The 13,981-nt window shown below is 36.5% G+C and overlaps 2 protein-coding genes across 3 annotated transcripts; one reads left to right on the top strand and one right to left on the bottom strand.

Annotated features, from left to right (window-relative positions):
* The first annotated feature begins 4,181 nt into the window (after positions 1 to 4,181).
* Positions 4,182 to 8,530, top strand: LOC144654468 (contactin-associated protein-like 2). Of its 2 annotated transcripts, XM_078514625.1 has the most exons (5): positions 4,182 to 4,324; positions 5,616 to 6,220; positions 6,607 to 6,726; positions 7,220 to 7,312; positions 8,218 to 8,530. In XM_078514625.1, the coding sequence occupies exons 2-5, from the start codon at positions 6,175 to 6,177 to the stop codon at positions 8,352 to 8,354; spliced, it is 396 nt and encodes a 131-aa protein (XP_078370751.1). In that variant the 5' UTR covers positions 4,182 to 4,324; positions 5,616 to 6,174; the 3' UTR covers positions 8,355 to 8,530. The 2 variants fall into 2 exon arrangements, with proteins under 2 accessions (XP_078370751.1, XP_078370750.1); XM_078514624.1 differs by lacking the exons at positions 6,607 to 6,726; positions 7,220 to 7,312; positions 8,218 to 8,530 and having other exon boundaries at positions 5,616 to 6,166.
* A 22-nt stretch (positions 8,531 to 8,552) lies between these two features.
* Positions 8,553 to 9,631, bottom strand: LOC144655139 (adrenocorticotropic hormone receptor-like). The gene has a single exon (XM_078515353.1). It carries the CDS (start codon positions 9,629 to 9,631, stop codon positions 8,627 to 8,629), a length of 1,005 nt encoding a protein of 334 aa, XP_078371479.1. The 3' UTR covers positions 8,553 to 8,626.
* Between the last annotated feature and the right edge of the window lie 4,350 nt (positions 9,632 to 13,981).

The following is a 13,981-nucleotide window of genomic DNA, read 5'->3' as shown; positions in this document are numbered from 1 at the left end:
TTCGATGAATGTTTGCTTTGCATTTTAACTGGACTTTTTTGTCCAAACAACAATACAAATTTACAAGTTACCATTCCCTGAAAGGAACCGGCAGGAGAACCCTTTGAAAGTTACGTAATTATTAACCTCGTAGGGCCCATGGACCAAGAATGGCGTTTTGCTTTATTGCATTGGTTACTAAGAATTGAGCCCTAACAGTTAGCTTTAAATGTGTTGGGAATCAAACTTACAATATCATGCATTTAGTTTTATTGTATTTCTGATTACAGCTAGCTTAAATTCAAGCTAGAGCTGAATACACAAAACCGATTGAAAAAAAATCACATTTTATTTCTGTTTAATCAACTGGAGATTGTACCAGTAATGGTTAATAAAATTTGCTCCTTTCCTGGTAACATAATTTGCGTAACAATGGACTCTTCCAATCTAAATCGTCTCTATCTTTTAGGTCGACTATTCGGAGAAGACACGAAAACTAAGTGATGTAAATTGAAAAAATACGTTATAGTTTTAACAAATCGTTTTTGTGAGTCATAAAAAGAGTGCGCTAGGCGGGGAGAAACGGCACGATTTCGATGAAATTATAGCCAGCTTCTGTAATAAAATTCATTGACATTATTTATATGTACACAACCAACAGCTTGATAAACAAACTGATTTTCATTTTTTTACTGTATTCTGCTTCTTGTAAGAAGAAAATAACAAGATTTAACGAGATTCCCCATTAAATATATAAGTTTGGTCTACTCGGGAACATATTACTGGATTTATTACTACAAGTTTTACAAAAATGGCAGTGTTTAAACCCACGATCATATAAACGTTGAATAATCAACAATGATTTATTTACAGCTCTTTGCGGCCATAGATATAGAATTGCTAGATATTGAAAGATACATCTATGTAGATAACTAAATTAATGTAAATGTAGCATATTTGTGCTTGCAGGCACCTAAAGAAACAAACAAAATGATTGAACAATTCGGCCTTTGTGCTAAAACTTTTCACAAAGAAAAGGTTCGCCGGCCAGTATGCATAATAAAAGTTGGAGCGATCGTACTTTCTCCTCATCATCGTTTCTTTGTGAAGTGAGAGGGTGAATAGCACTCGTGACAGGGTTTTTTTAATGTAAAGTCGTTTTACCGTTCAAAAGCTAATACCAAAGCACTTTTATTTTTTTGTAAAAAAAAAAAATGATCGTTCTGGATAGATAAGAATTAATAATGGTAAGTAGAGTTTGCGAAAATTATAAATGGTACAAAAAGTTACAAAACTGAGAGCTAATTACAAAAGAAAAATAATTAACGTATAGTTTGTCACTAACTCTTATTTTTCTTCCTATTGAAGAGTTATTTTGTGCAAGGGAAAATGGTCAAATTCTTTCTTCAAAAAAATAGCCTTTCGGGGGAGCCGGCGACAAAAGATTGTTCTGAAATTCGTTAAAGGTCAAATGAACAGAAATTTCAAAATGCCATTTTAACCAACAAAACGCTAAACTATCCATTATTGAGTAAAATTAAAAAAAAAATTTGCTTTCCAAGCCTTAAAGCGTGAATAACAGCAAAAAATACGAAGATTTCCGAAGAGTTCACGAAAACGTTTTTGAATGACTGCGCACTGAAATGGAAGGAATGGAACGAGTTTTTGACGTCATAATTGGTGTTTTTCAAGACAACCGCAGACCAATTCCACAGACCGCACCGACGGCAACGTTAACGACAACGTCCGGTGGAAAATGAATTTATATTTTACTTGAGAATCTCGCAACTTTCAGGACATATTCTGCTTATTTATTGGTATAAGAACTAGCTCCCGCTGAATATTCAAAGAGAGCGTTTAACCTCAAATAGAAAAACCAAATATGAGCCGTCGTGGCTGACGTTGTCCAACATACGCAGAACTTCGTCATTTCACGTTGTTGTTCGGCAGAGAACGGCTTTGAGTGTACTAAGATTCAAAACGCGCGTGCATAGTTAACGCACGTGCAGATAATTCTGCTCATTAACATAAAATGCTAATGAGAAGAACAATAGAGATTCCTAATTGGTTTTTATACCGGCGTGCATTCTACCTGTCTCACATGATTATGCAGAACGACAGCAAACAAAACTTAAAGCTTTTTTTGAGCTTTAGCTATTTTACTAAAAAAATGCGCGTCTCTGAACAACAACCAACAATGAATCAACTGAAAAAGGGCCGAACAGAACGAAATAACTGCTCGAAATATCACTAAAAACATTTATTTAAATTCTAACGTGCGGTCTGCGGAATCGGTCTGCGGTCGTCTTCCAAAACACCAATTATGACGTCACAAGTTTTTACTTTCCGACAATTTTTCCGAGCACTCTACGATAATGAAGGCCTAAAAAAACACTTATCAACTTGCTATATCTCTGCGATGCAATGTCCGATTGCTTTGAAACTTCGGGATATGTTTATTTGGCTCTTAATAAACACATGGACAAAAAATAAAAAAAATCGAAATTTCTGTTCATTTGACCTTCTAATTGTAGAATGATGCCAACAAACCCCAGGCTAAATGTGTCTTTACAAGTCAAGAGCTAGACTGCAATCTCAAAATGTAAAGCATACGGTACGATATCTTATGAAAGCAACATATTTGCAGAAATATCTTTAGTACAACGAAACATGCGAGAAGTCCGACTTTCAAAACACGTTTGGAAGTAATCCACTGATGTCTGTTGTTTTGTTTTAACGAGTGGCAATTTTTGTTTAACGTTCTACTTGACTGCTTGAATGGCAGTTGGTTCAGACCATGCATAATAAAAAAAAAATTGAAAGGCTGAAATCATGCAACTTCTCTCGCAACACATTGTTTTCAGTCCCTTTCTTTACTTGCTTCTGCTTAGAAGGCGTTCATGAAAAAGTGTGTCACGAATAAGCCAATATATTCACACTTAATACCCGACTTACCGACGAATATTTGGTAGTGAGTTCCATCTTCAAAGAAAATAGATTTAAACAGCTTGTTCCCGCGTATTCATTTTTATACGAAACAAGTGTTATGCACTCTCTGGCAAGTTCAAATTCAGAGTTGTATGAGTTTTAGTCCATTCCAAAGCTAAAGTGCCTTGACATGTAGCGGCTTGCATAGTTTAAAGCAAATTTTTGTCCGTTTAATTCCACGATTGTGATCGCCACCTTATTTCTCCTCACAAAATCGGGATATCGAAACTGTGCTCTTCGGCTTGAGGACGTTAATTTATTGCAATGATGTACAATCAAATTTACAAATTAAAGTATAAGTAAAATTTTCAAGAAGGAATTTTTAAATTTCCTTAAGCCGGTTGAGTGAAGAAGAATTGGTCGGGCTTGGATTAAGAAGGGAATAGAAAACCATTATAATGTCATAAATATCCTTGTTATCCGAGCGATCTGAACCAAAAGAACTCTGGTGCTTATCTCGTGCTATCCAAACTATAGTGTTAATCCAAAACTCGATAGACCCACTGGTGCTAAGCATGAACCGAATATACTTTGTTAATTTTATTCAAAGACTCTTATTTACCGGACGCCAGATGAAAAACACTGAAAAACCAAAACGCTAGACTCGCTGGCCCACGCCATCGACCTTAAAAATCAAAATCCTGTAACTTCCAAATCACTTAAACATTTTAGACCATTTTAGCCACAATAAAAATTTAACTTTCTTCAAAGTTAGCTAGCCAAGTCAACGTCTGCTCATAACTCCTTCAAAAGCTGAATTTCTCGTAAACAAGAACTGAGTTTCCCGACTGTGACTAATCCACTTGAGTGCACGCGGCGTGGTCTGACGTCATATAAATAATTATATTCTTTATATGTCCAACTCTTTCATCGGGACGTTCAAGCCAAAGTTTTGGCAATTTTTTATTTACAAAACACAGACACAAAATTGCGTACTAATGTTGTTTGAAATCGATAAAACTACTCGACATTTTTTAAACGCCAGAACTTTTCATTTAATAAGTAATTTAAGCCGGACAATTACAACAATTGCACTGTTAGCTACTGTTTTTGACTGATGACGTTAAAAGATACTTCTAGAATAACTCAAGGCGCGATTTAGAGAATGAAAATTAATTTACGTAGCGATTATTGACAATACAAAAACAAGTGTTATTGTTCTAAGTTCTTTAGTTAACGTTGATGTCGATGAAGTCTTTGTTTTGTGAAAATATTTGTTTTTAGATTGGGTGGGTTTGTTGACGCTCATTTCTAGTTTGTCGATAACGAACCAGCATTGCTGAGGTACTTCGCTGTAAAATGGCGTGTTTTCTTGCTGCGATAGTTGTGACAATCTTAAGTCTTACAAGAGCACAAGGCAAGTTATTTTTGTTTTATTTGGTTTATAACTTTATGAATGCTAAAGTAGCCTTTTTAAAAAATGAAATATTTAATTTAATTATTTGCTCTTCTGCTTTCATTTTTAAGATGATCTCTCTGTTGCTTCCTTTTTCATAGAGTAAAATGGTCATCCTTAGAGATTTAATTTTTAGTTTTGGTTGTCAAGGTATCGACTGCTACTCTACTAGCAAACTATTTATACAGGACAGTGAAATGTCTTTTTCATTACTGTTTAATATTAACAACCGAAAATCGTCACAGCAGTAACTATAAAGCTCTTTTGAACAATATAGTAATTTTTATGTTATACTCGTTTAATTCGTTTAAAGCAGTAATAAATAACATTTCAATCTGTACGAGCGAGTTTGTGTCTAGGCTCGTAGTCAAGAGTGCAGCCAGAATGAATCAAATTACTGTTTCTCGGTCTAGAACATTCCTGAAGTAAACACTCCAAATAAAAATACAAATAAATAACCAACCCACGTTGTGACCTTGGATACCATGCTACATCTATAGTACGTTTTCACGACCGACGGTCAAACAAGGCTTGTGCAATAATTCTTTTAAAAAATATTAAAAAAATAGATTCATGGATACTTATTCGGTAATAACAAGGATTCGCTTGAAAAGTGGCTAAAACGCGTTCACTCAAAGTTTTTTTTTATTGAAACTTTAACAATGATTAATTTTACAATGATCATGTTAACATTTTTTGCCAGTTGTCAAACAATTTGATAGATTTTAAAAATAATTTATTCTGGATCATTCCTTCACTCAAGAAAAAAAATATTTCGAAACAATACACCAAGATAAATATATAGTTGGTTCTACTATAGAACATTTCAACAAATCGACAGAACGTTATGAATTTTGATTTTTGTATTTCGATTACATCATTAACGCTTTAAGATTAAAAATTACAACTACTTACTGTTTCTCGTTTATAACGACATGCGGACTTTTTTAAAAATTAAATGCAAATAACATTTCTCTAGGTATATATTTGTATTATGTTTCGCTTATTAGTAACTCTTTTAGGAGCAAGTTGTGTGCTGTGCAGTTGCAACAAGTCCTTCCTGAGTGGCTTTTAAGTAAAAAAAATTGCAATGCAACTACATGTCTTTTTTTATTACATACTCAGACGACAATAAATAGAAAGAATACTAAAAACGTTTTTGTTGCAATTAGATGAATTCACTCACTCGCTTGCCAATTCATCCATCCATCCATCTATTCATATGGTCATTATTTGCTTTTCTGCATTTCAGAAAGGTCATGCACAACTTTACTCAACAACCAGCCCTCTACTCCGAGCGGTAACTATACCATAGATCCCGATGGACCAGGCCGCAACCCTCCATTTTCAGTATACTGTGACATGTCGAGCGGTGTTGGCGTGACAGTGATAAGTCACGACAGTGAAAGCAGGTCTGCGGTTGTTGGTTATAACAACATTGGATCATACCGTCGTGTTATTAACTACGCTGCAAGTATCGACCAACTTTCCCGGCTAGCCGACATCTCAGTGGAATGCGAACAGTTCCTCGGATATGAATGCTTGCATTCCAGGTTAAGGTCATATGCCTGGTGGGTGTCACGTGATGGTCAATAAGAGGACGTACTGGGGAGGAACCGGTAGTAATCGCGGAAAAAACACTATGCGCGTGCGGGGTGAATGTGCCCAATACCTGCGCGGATACATCTCAAAAGTGCAACTGTAACAAAAATGACAGAGTTTGGCGCTCGGATCAAGGTTTACTCACTTGGAAACCAGACCTGCCTGTAAAAGAGCTACGGTTTGGTGACACACAAGAATCCAACAGTGAAATGGGTTACCACACCTTAGGAAAGCTGAAATGCTCTGGTCTCCAAGGTACTGTAAAGGTCGTCAAATGTTGTGGGGGGAGGGTGAATCAATATCTTTTAACATATTATCATGCATTATCTCCCTAGTACGGTATTTTGGACACCAGTAGTCACTAACTAACAAGTAGAAAGTGTAACTGGTATGTTCTAGTTGGACTTCAAACCATTTCCCCTTGTAATCTTTCCTTTCCATTCTGTGTGTGTGTATTATTGTTCTTAGATAGTTTAAAGAGAGTGTCTCAGTCATCAGTATCAGTAGTAGTGTCATCATCATCAGTCATCAGTCATAGAGAGAGGTTCGTTCGTCCCAAGAAGGTTATATTGTATTTCTTTTGTCAAAACAGAGGTGTTAATACTATGACCTTTTCTCCCTCTCTATTGATGTTTGTTTAGATATTTATGACTGTGAACCTAATCCTTGTTTGAACGGAGGGACATGTAGTGACGGGATCAACGACTTTTCCTGTTCTTGCAAAGAAGGTTATGAAGGCAGAATCTGTCAACACGGGACCGGTATGGCATTCAGCTAAATAAATGTCCGATTGTTATGTCCCTTCATACCCTTCCATCCGTGCTACCTGCTACCTTTCTTCTTTACCGTTCCTTTTTATTCTTTTATTCTATTTTACTTCAGTTTTCCTGAACACACCCTGACGCATCTGAATACAATACCTTCTTGAATCTTTGCTTCTTAACTCAGCAAATATACATTTAGGTCCAAATCTACCTATCAGTTTAGTTTTATACTCATTATTTCCTGTTCATGGCAGACCACTGCATCGTTGCCAGCAAAAATGATACCTGTTTCTTACTAAACAATATTTCATATAAGCTCAGTTCCTTGCCTCTAGGTGGGCGATAGGGTCGGAATATTTCACATATAACTTACGGAATATTTCATATATAACTAAAATAATTAGATTAGACTTCGCCAAGATGACTTAACTTTCTCTTGGAAAACTCGTTGCAATTATCGTTAAGTATATTGATTTTTTTTCGTCAACAGGTATAGAAGAGGAACCCTCTCTTGGTGCAGATGACTGTCCTGAAGGTCAAAATTGTACCAAGACCAGCAATACAGCCGCTCAGTCAGGCTCAGGTAAATTACACTCTATTACTATCATCCTTCTCCCTCCCCTCTCATTCTCTTCAGACCAGAGATACTGTCGCAGATAATTTCGTTCAGCTTAGTAACAAATATTTCGTTAAGATATACAATACAAAATTCATTTTGGGTCAGATACGTCTCTTAAGCGGGCGCGGGGAGAATCAGAGCTGCACACACCAGGTGACGTATTTGCACGTTTACTCGAGCCTCAATTGACTTCACTAACAGGAGATATTAAATGTGAAAAAGCATATTTTTAAGAATACATCCTAATAAAAAATCCGTCTCCTTGTAATTGCAACTATCTCAAAACTTAAAATTTGTGCCACACCTAAAAAAACCTCCAGATGTTGCTAAATAGATAGGTGAAAATGTATTTTTTTATCAAATGCAGCGGCATGAAACCCAAAGAAAAGGGGAAAGAATGAAAAAATTCTTTACTCCAAATGCCAATTAATAATCACCAAATTAAACTGACCCTATGGTAACACGCTTCAAGGTAATAATTCCTGACGTATTCATTCCCAAGTCACTCAATCGTCACAAACTACATTTGCCACTGAGTGACTGTTTTCCTGGTTATAATTGCTTTTTGGGACAGAGTTAACTCTTTCAGTTTCTGCTCTCGGTTTTGAGCTGTGACTGCCTTTATTAACTACCATGAAATAGAAAAAAAAGCACACACGTATAAAAACAAATTTAATCTGCAACTGTGATGCTTTCGTCAGTGCAATCATTGCACAATTTTGATAAAAAATTCTGTCTGCCATTAGTCGGTTACCTATGTTTTCTGGAACCTACTGACAGTAACACGTATTTGACAATAATTTTATGAAGTATTCAGCTACTGCCTTGCTTATTTTCAGTAACTGAATCTTTCCTTTCTTATGTTGCAGATGACAAGGCAAAGCTGAAGTGTTCGCCATTTCTGCGTATTGATGATTTTGACAGCGATTGCCCTCTTTCTTCTTATTGTGTGTGTGGTAGTTGGCTACCGCGCTCGTGCCGCCTCAAAGAAACACAGGGGAAGTGAAAAGCCGGAAATAAGCGTTGTCAACGATGTGCCATCTTCTGACCCTTCTGGCTCTTCCGAACTTTATTACTGAACACTGTAAAAAATATCATACAACTTTTTAATGCTTAAACAGAATAATCTTGGCAAAGTTTAACGCGTTTTATCAGTAACTGTTGTAGTAAAAACGCAGTTTATTTTGATGGTAACTGACAACTAGGCGTGAAAATGGCCAAAGCGGCCAGGCCCCTTTGCCTTGGAACTTCGTGTATTAAAAATCGTTTTTTGAGACGCTAGTTGTCTTCACTGATTTGCCTAACAACCGTAACAGATTCTTTGGAACCTAAATCAAACTGCGCAGGATTTCCTGCGGAACGTCCTGGTTGTTCCGTTATGTCGTTTTTTCCACGTTTCCTCTTTAAGTTTAGCATACTCTTGAATGCTTTGCGGAATGTCTTCATTCTTAAACTGTACAAAACTGGATTCAGTGAACTGCTGCTTAAAACAAGTATGAAACTCATATCACGAAGCCAATGAATTGTAACACAATCACACGCCGAACAGAAATACAGAACATAGATGAACGAGCACGATGGAACAAAACACAGCAAAAATACTCCCAGCATCATCATATATAGCTTTGTCAGTTTGTTTTCCAACATCATCGACTCTCGATGCTTCTCAGAATTTTGATCTCTCCCTTCGTGTAAGGTTCCAACTTGCAGTGTCCTGCTTCGGAGAGTTTTAAAGATTCTATAATAGGAAAACACTAGCACAAATGTTGTGGTTAAGACCGCGGTGTTCGCAAAAACAAACGCGAAGTTGATAAAGCCCGTCTTGATATATGCCAGCGAAAGGGTCACGGACACAAGCCATAAGACGATACACACTTTTATGGCGGATTCCAAAGTGACATGTGCTTTATACCACAAAGAATGGGATATCGCCAGATATCTGTCAATAGTTAGTACACCAAGGGTTAATACCGAAGTCGTACACGACATAAAATAGCTCAGGTGCGTTAAGTAAACGGTGAAATCTTCCACGAGAGCGCCCCGCACCTCCTGGATTGTAAAATAAGCTGCCATTGGTTCTGTTACTGATCCCGCAGTCATATCTGCCATTGCTAAGTTGGCCACAAAAATTGTAAACGGCTTTCGGAGTTCTTTGTGAGGGTCTTTATACACCGCTAACAACACAAGTAAATTGCCCGGTATAGTAATGGTTGAAAGAAAAAGTGATGCGATCATAGAAATGTAAGACAGATAAGTTGGCGGTCCTTGAGTGTCGCAGTCCATCCTCCAAAGTATTTCAAGAATCTAGTCCAATCACTGAAAATGGTACAGAAGCCGGACTGTTAGCTGGGGTGTGGATTGCAACAACAGAAGGGAAAACTAAAAGGCAGAAACACAAAGAACTATCATAAGAATAATTGGTATAGCCAATAGAGCAAAAATTTGAGCGTAACGTGTGTTACCGGCGTTGGCTGAGCTCTGTTTGCTAGCAGGAGGGCATTTTGCGTGCGCATGCGTCGATATGGGCTAGTGCGCACGACAGAGAAGTTCTGCTATCGATTGTTTACATATTTTTCACAATTTATGGCCTAATTTTCAGCTCAAAATGAAAGGTGTTTTAAGTTTTATTTGCTGTATACGATACTAAGAGTCCTTGCTTTATCTTCTGACAACAACAAGCATACTTTGGTGTCGGCGTGCCGTTTATCTGATCGACTTTGGCTATGTGTATTAAACATTGCGCGTGAACAAAATGGCGACCGAATGTCGAGAACCTAAATACCTTGCCCATGTTTTTAATAGCTAGGAGATCTAAACGGACAAAGCGCTACGGCTACTTAGTATTAAAATATAAAACAGCAGTTTTAACTATACGATGTTATAATCAAGTATCCCGGGTTTGAGCGAATGGTCATGATTTTGTTCAGATTTTTCATAAAACTGCAATTTCATCGTTCTCACGATGCAAAAATCTCAAAATCTAACCTTGATCTCCAGCGTCTACCGATGATATATGGAGCCTGAAGTACTTGAACTATCGTCTAATGCTGCGAAGGTAGCGTTAAAAAATAGTCTATTGTGGTAATTTTAAGCTTTCTTTAACGTACGTTCTCGCTGGTTTATTCTAACAGAGAAACTATCGTTAGTGATTATTTCCTTAAACTTAAGCATTGGTCAAAATAACTTCACATTTCGATGTACCACAATTATTCCGTCGAACAAGAAAAGAATTACTGAGATCGGTCTAAATTTTAAAGTGTTATGGTAATTCTTTGCTGGTAGACTATTTGTTTACATTTTACTATGTTAATTAGTACATTTTTGGCTCCTTTATCAAAATCTAGCCTTGATCACCAGTCAAAAAATAGCATGAAACGAACAAGCGATATATATATTTTTCAGAAACGTTCTAATAACTGCTGCATAAAATGTCTTAAGAAATAATTTTTAACTATAAACAATGTTATTTTCAAATTTTCATTCAACGTTTGTTTCTTTAAGATTGATGTTCGTTCTGTTATAACGACTCGTTTTACTTCTGTGTCGCCTAAATGTGATTTAAAGAACTGCAGTTCTTGTTCCAGGAAACCCTGTTTGCAAGTCGAGGGCAAGTTGGCTTTGCTTTGGAGTCATCAGTGAGCTGTATTATCATGTGCAGAACACCCAAACATGTCTTTCCCCTCAGGGAAAACCCTTTTCTTTGGTGGCCGTCCCTTTAGGAAAAAAATCTCCCGACAAGCTATAATATTGCTCGCACTCTGCCTGTATTACAGCAATTGATTTGATGTGAAGTTTTGATCCTAATATATCACACTCCAGCACACGAATAAATGTTTTCCTCTTTTTACGGCCTGTTTGATTTTTGTCGGTGAAGGCTTTCCTACCTGTCCCACATATTTTCCCATTATTTGCAACAACGATCCCGAAGCAGGCCAGAAAATCTGCTTTATAAGAGCCTTGCCACACACAAAACACTTTTTCTCAGCGAAATTTACGTCTATATTAAAATATGTGACGATAAACAGTACAAAAAACAAAGTTTGAATCTTCCGCGCCATTTTTATTCCCAAGATCACGCGGTCTTTGTACAGCGGTTGCACGCATGCGCCCGCAAAATGCCCTCCTGCTCTGTTTGCTAGGATAAAAGCAAAACCTTCCTTTTTTGGGATATTTTGGCCACAGGTGTGGTCGTTTCAGATTTCCAGATTACCTTGTTAAAACATACCAGGTATTATCCCGGCAAAGGTGGGGAGAACCCTTATGTGCGCGGCCATATTGGGCAGAGTCATTTGGAAGCGACAAATTACATTAATTTACTATTTTCTCTCTTCTTGCCATCATTATTAAGTCATAATGTCTTCTCGAAATCAAAATTAGTTTATGTAATCGTAGTTAGGTGAGGAACAACGATATATTTTTATTAAACGTCAACTGTCCGTCTGTTTTTTTTTAAAAGTAATAACACAAGGACAAGGATCAACCTTTTGTTTTGTTTTGTTTTTACTTGCTGACACTTGCGCTTTTCAGCGTCAAGTGTATGAAACTCTTATGACTGCGCCAATAAATAAATTAAAAGCTGAGCTAGTGAAACAGTATTCAATGACAGGAACCTATCGGAAAGTTACTAGCAGCGACGAAAAGAGAAGAAATTACATTCATTAAAAAACGAGCGAGCTTACTCGTAAAGGGTTTATCTCAAATTTTTCAAAACTCCTGTCGAGAAATGAATTAATAATTACTTTTTATGCTTTATTAGATTTCTAAAGAAATATCAGGTGGCAGGTAAATATTCCTTCCGTTTTGATCTTCATGTTTTCAAAGGACTTTTTTCAGTAATGTAACTTCAAACGAAAAAAGAAATATGTCCATTATAGCACGAGGAAATTAGATTTTCTAGTTTCCGCCGCATTTTAATTGTCTAAGGGTCGCAAGTGTAAATTTGGGGTGTTTTGTCCATATTAAAAAGAAATGGAAAAAGTAATTTGAGACCTACATTGTTTTTGCGGTAGGTAACAAGGTGATTTTATGGAACGATTTTACATTTACGAAAATAACTGGAAACTTACACTACTTCGTAAGCTTGATTGGAGACAAAGAATGAGAGAATTTGTAATTTAACGATTCGTGGACTCTGTCTGTGGGTACTGTTGGTTTAAATGGATGGGTAGTGATAATTTGCAGCTAAAGGAAGGCTTTTATATAATTAACTCAATTCGTTTGACACAGGCCCACGTGCAAGATATTCGGCAAGATAAATATCCACATAAAATAAAGTACCTTGTAGTCGGTGAAGGCTCGCTTCATCACTTAGGAAATCGAATAAGGATTCTCTGTTTCTTTCTGTCTTATACTAAATTGCTCGTCTCTGCAAAATAACTTAAATATTCAGAAAGCGAGAGAGCTTTTATAAATCCAACACGGCAAGCATCGCCGATGACTCAGCTGTCGACTTGTGACAGCTGAAAATTAAAGTCATACTGAATAAAGCTAGGATAAATTGATTTTAGGTGAGTGTATGGTTTGTTTGTCTTCTTCTCTTTTGTTTTACAGCTCCTGCTTCATCGAAAATTTAATTTCCCTGTTTCGGTTTGTGTTAGATATTCCACTTTTATTACACTTCAGAAAAAAAAAAAAAAAAAGTATTTTCATTTTTGTAAATTAAAGGGATCACTAACGGTTTTTTTTACGTTGTAGTAGACAAATATTGAATCTTTTTGCAAATAAATGATTTTCTTTTCTCGAATTTAGTGGTCTTAAAGTTGTCCCTTAGGAAGCAGTCGTCATTTATAATTATCAACTAGGGATGGGTATTGGAAGATTTTTGAGGGGCTTTGGGCTTTTAGCCTTTCGATATTTGACCCTTTCAGCTGTATCTGCCTAAGAACAAGCATATGGTGCCAAATTTATTATAGCAAGACGTCAACAAAATGCTAAACTACTAATTTTGAAAGCCATTTTCAGTTTTTCAAACATTCCCTTTTAAATGTTGTCGCGTAATCTAGCATACACTGTATTGCACTGTATGTATAACAAGTTAGAAAGATCGTTCCCTGGTTGGTGTGTGTGTTGGGATAACTGTAAACTGATGTTTGTTCAGTGTAGTAGCCCTCAATAGCTTCTCCAACAAAACTTGTATACTTCAGGCTCAATTTAATAATGTTAGGGACAAACCTTTACAAGTAAAGAAGTTTTACTGCGCATGATTTTCATTTTTTCACCCCATAAAAAAACAATAAAATAGAACATCACATGAAGTTTTTAATTCATTTCTTTGTATTGGTTTCATCTTGAAAACGTCGCCGAAAGGAACTGAAATGCAGGTGTAGATGACGGAAACAGATTAAATAATTTATGCGATATTGAAAAGCTGTTCAAGGGCTTCTCAGGGAGAGCACAATGACAACAGCCGGTCACCAAGTAGTGCCAATTGAAAATTTGTTTTGGCGGGGTGAGGAGGGTCCAAATGTGTTTTATGTTTACTATTCAATATTATGCATTTATGAGATAAGGAGAAAGACCACTGCGTATTGTGCGAATTCATTATTGTTTCGGATTGAGTAGGGGGGTTTTAATGTGTTTTTTATTACGAACATGACAAGATTGCAGTCTTGTAAAATTATAACTGGGAAATTT

Source organism: Oculina patagonica, chromosome 5 (genome assembly GCF_052425735.1).
Source record: "Oculina patagonica isolate OP01 chromosome 5, crgOcupat, whole genome shotgun sequence".
In the NCBI taxonomy this organism is placed as follows: Eukaryota; Metazoa; Cnidaria; class Anthozoa; order Scleractinia; family Oculinidae; genus Oculina; species Oculina patagonica.
This window is presented reverse-complemented; position numbering and strand designations above follow the sequence as displayed.

What these genes read in the sequence shown, in the direction of transcription:
- LOC144655139 (XM_078515353.1), bottom strand. Translation starts at nt 9,631, where the DNA reads ATGGACTGCGACACTCAAGGACCGCCAACTTATCTGTCTTACATTTCT.
- LOC144654468 (XM_078514624.1), top strand. Translation starts at nt 4,267, where the DNA reads ATGGCGTGTTTTCTTGCTGCGATAGTTGTGACAATCTTAAGTCTTACA. An exon ending in AAGTCTTACAAGAGCACAAG is followed by an intron (nt 4,325 to 5,615) that starts GCAAGTTATTTT and finishes TCTGCATTTCAG; the next exon opens with AAAGGTCATGCACAACTTTA.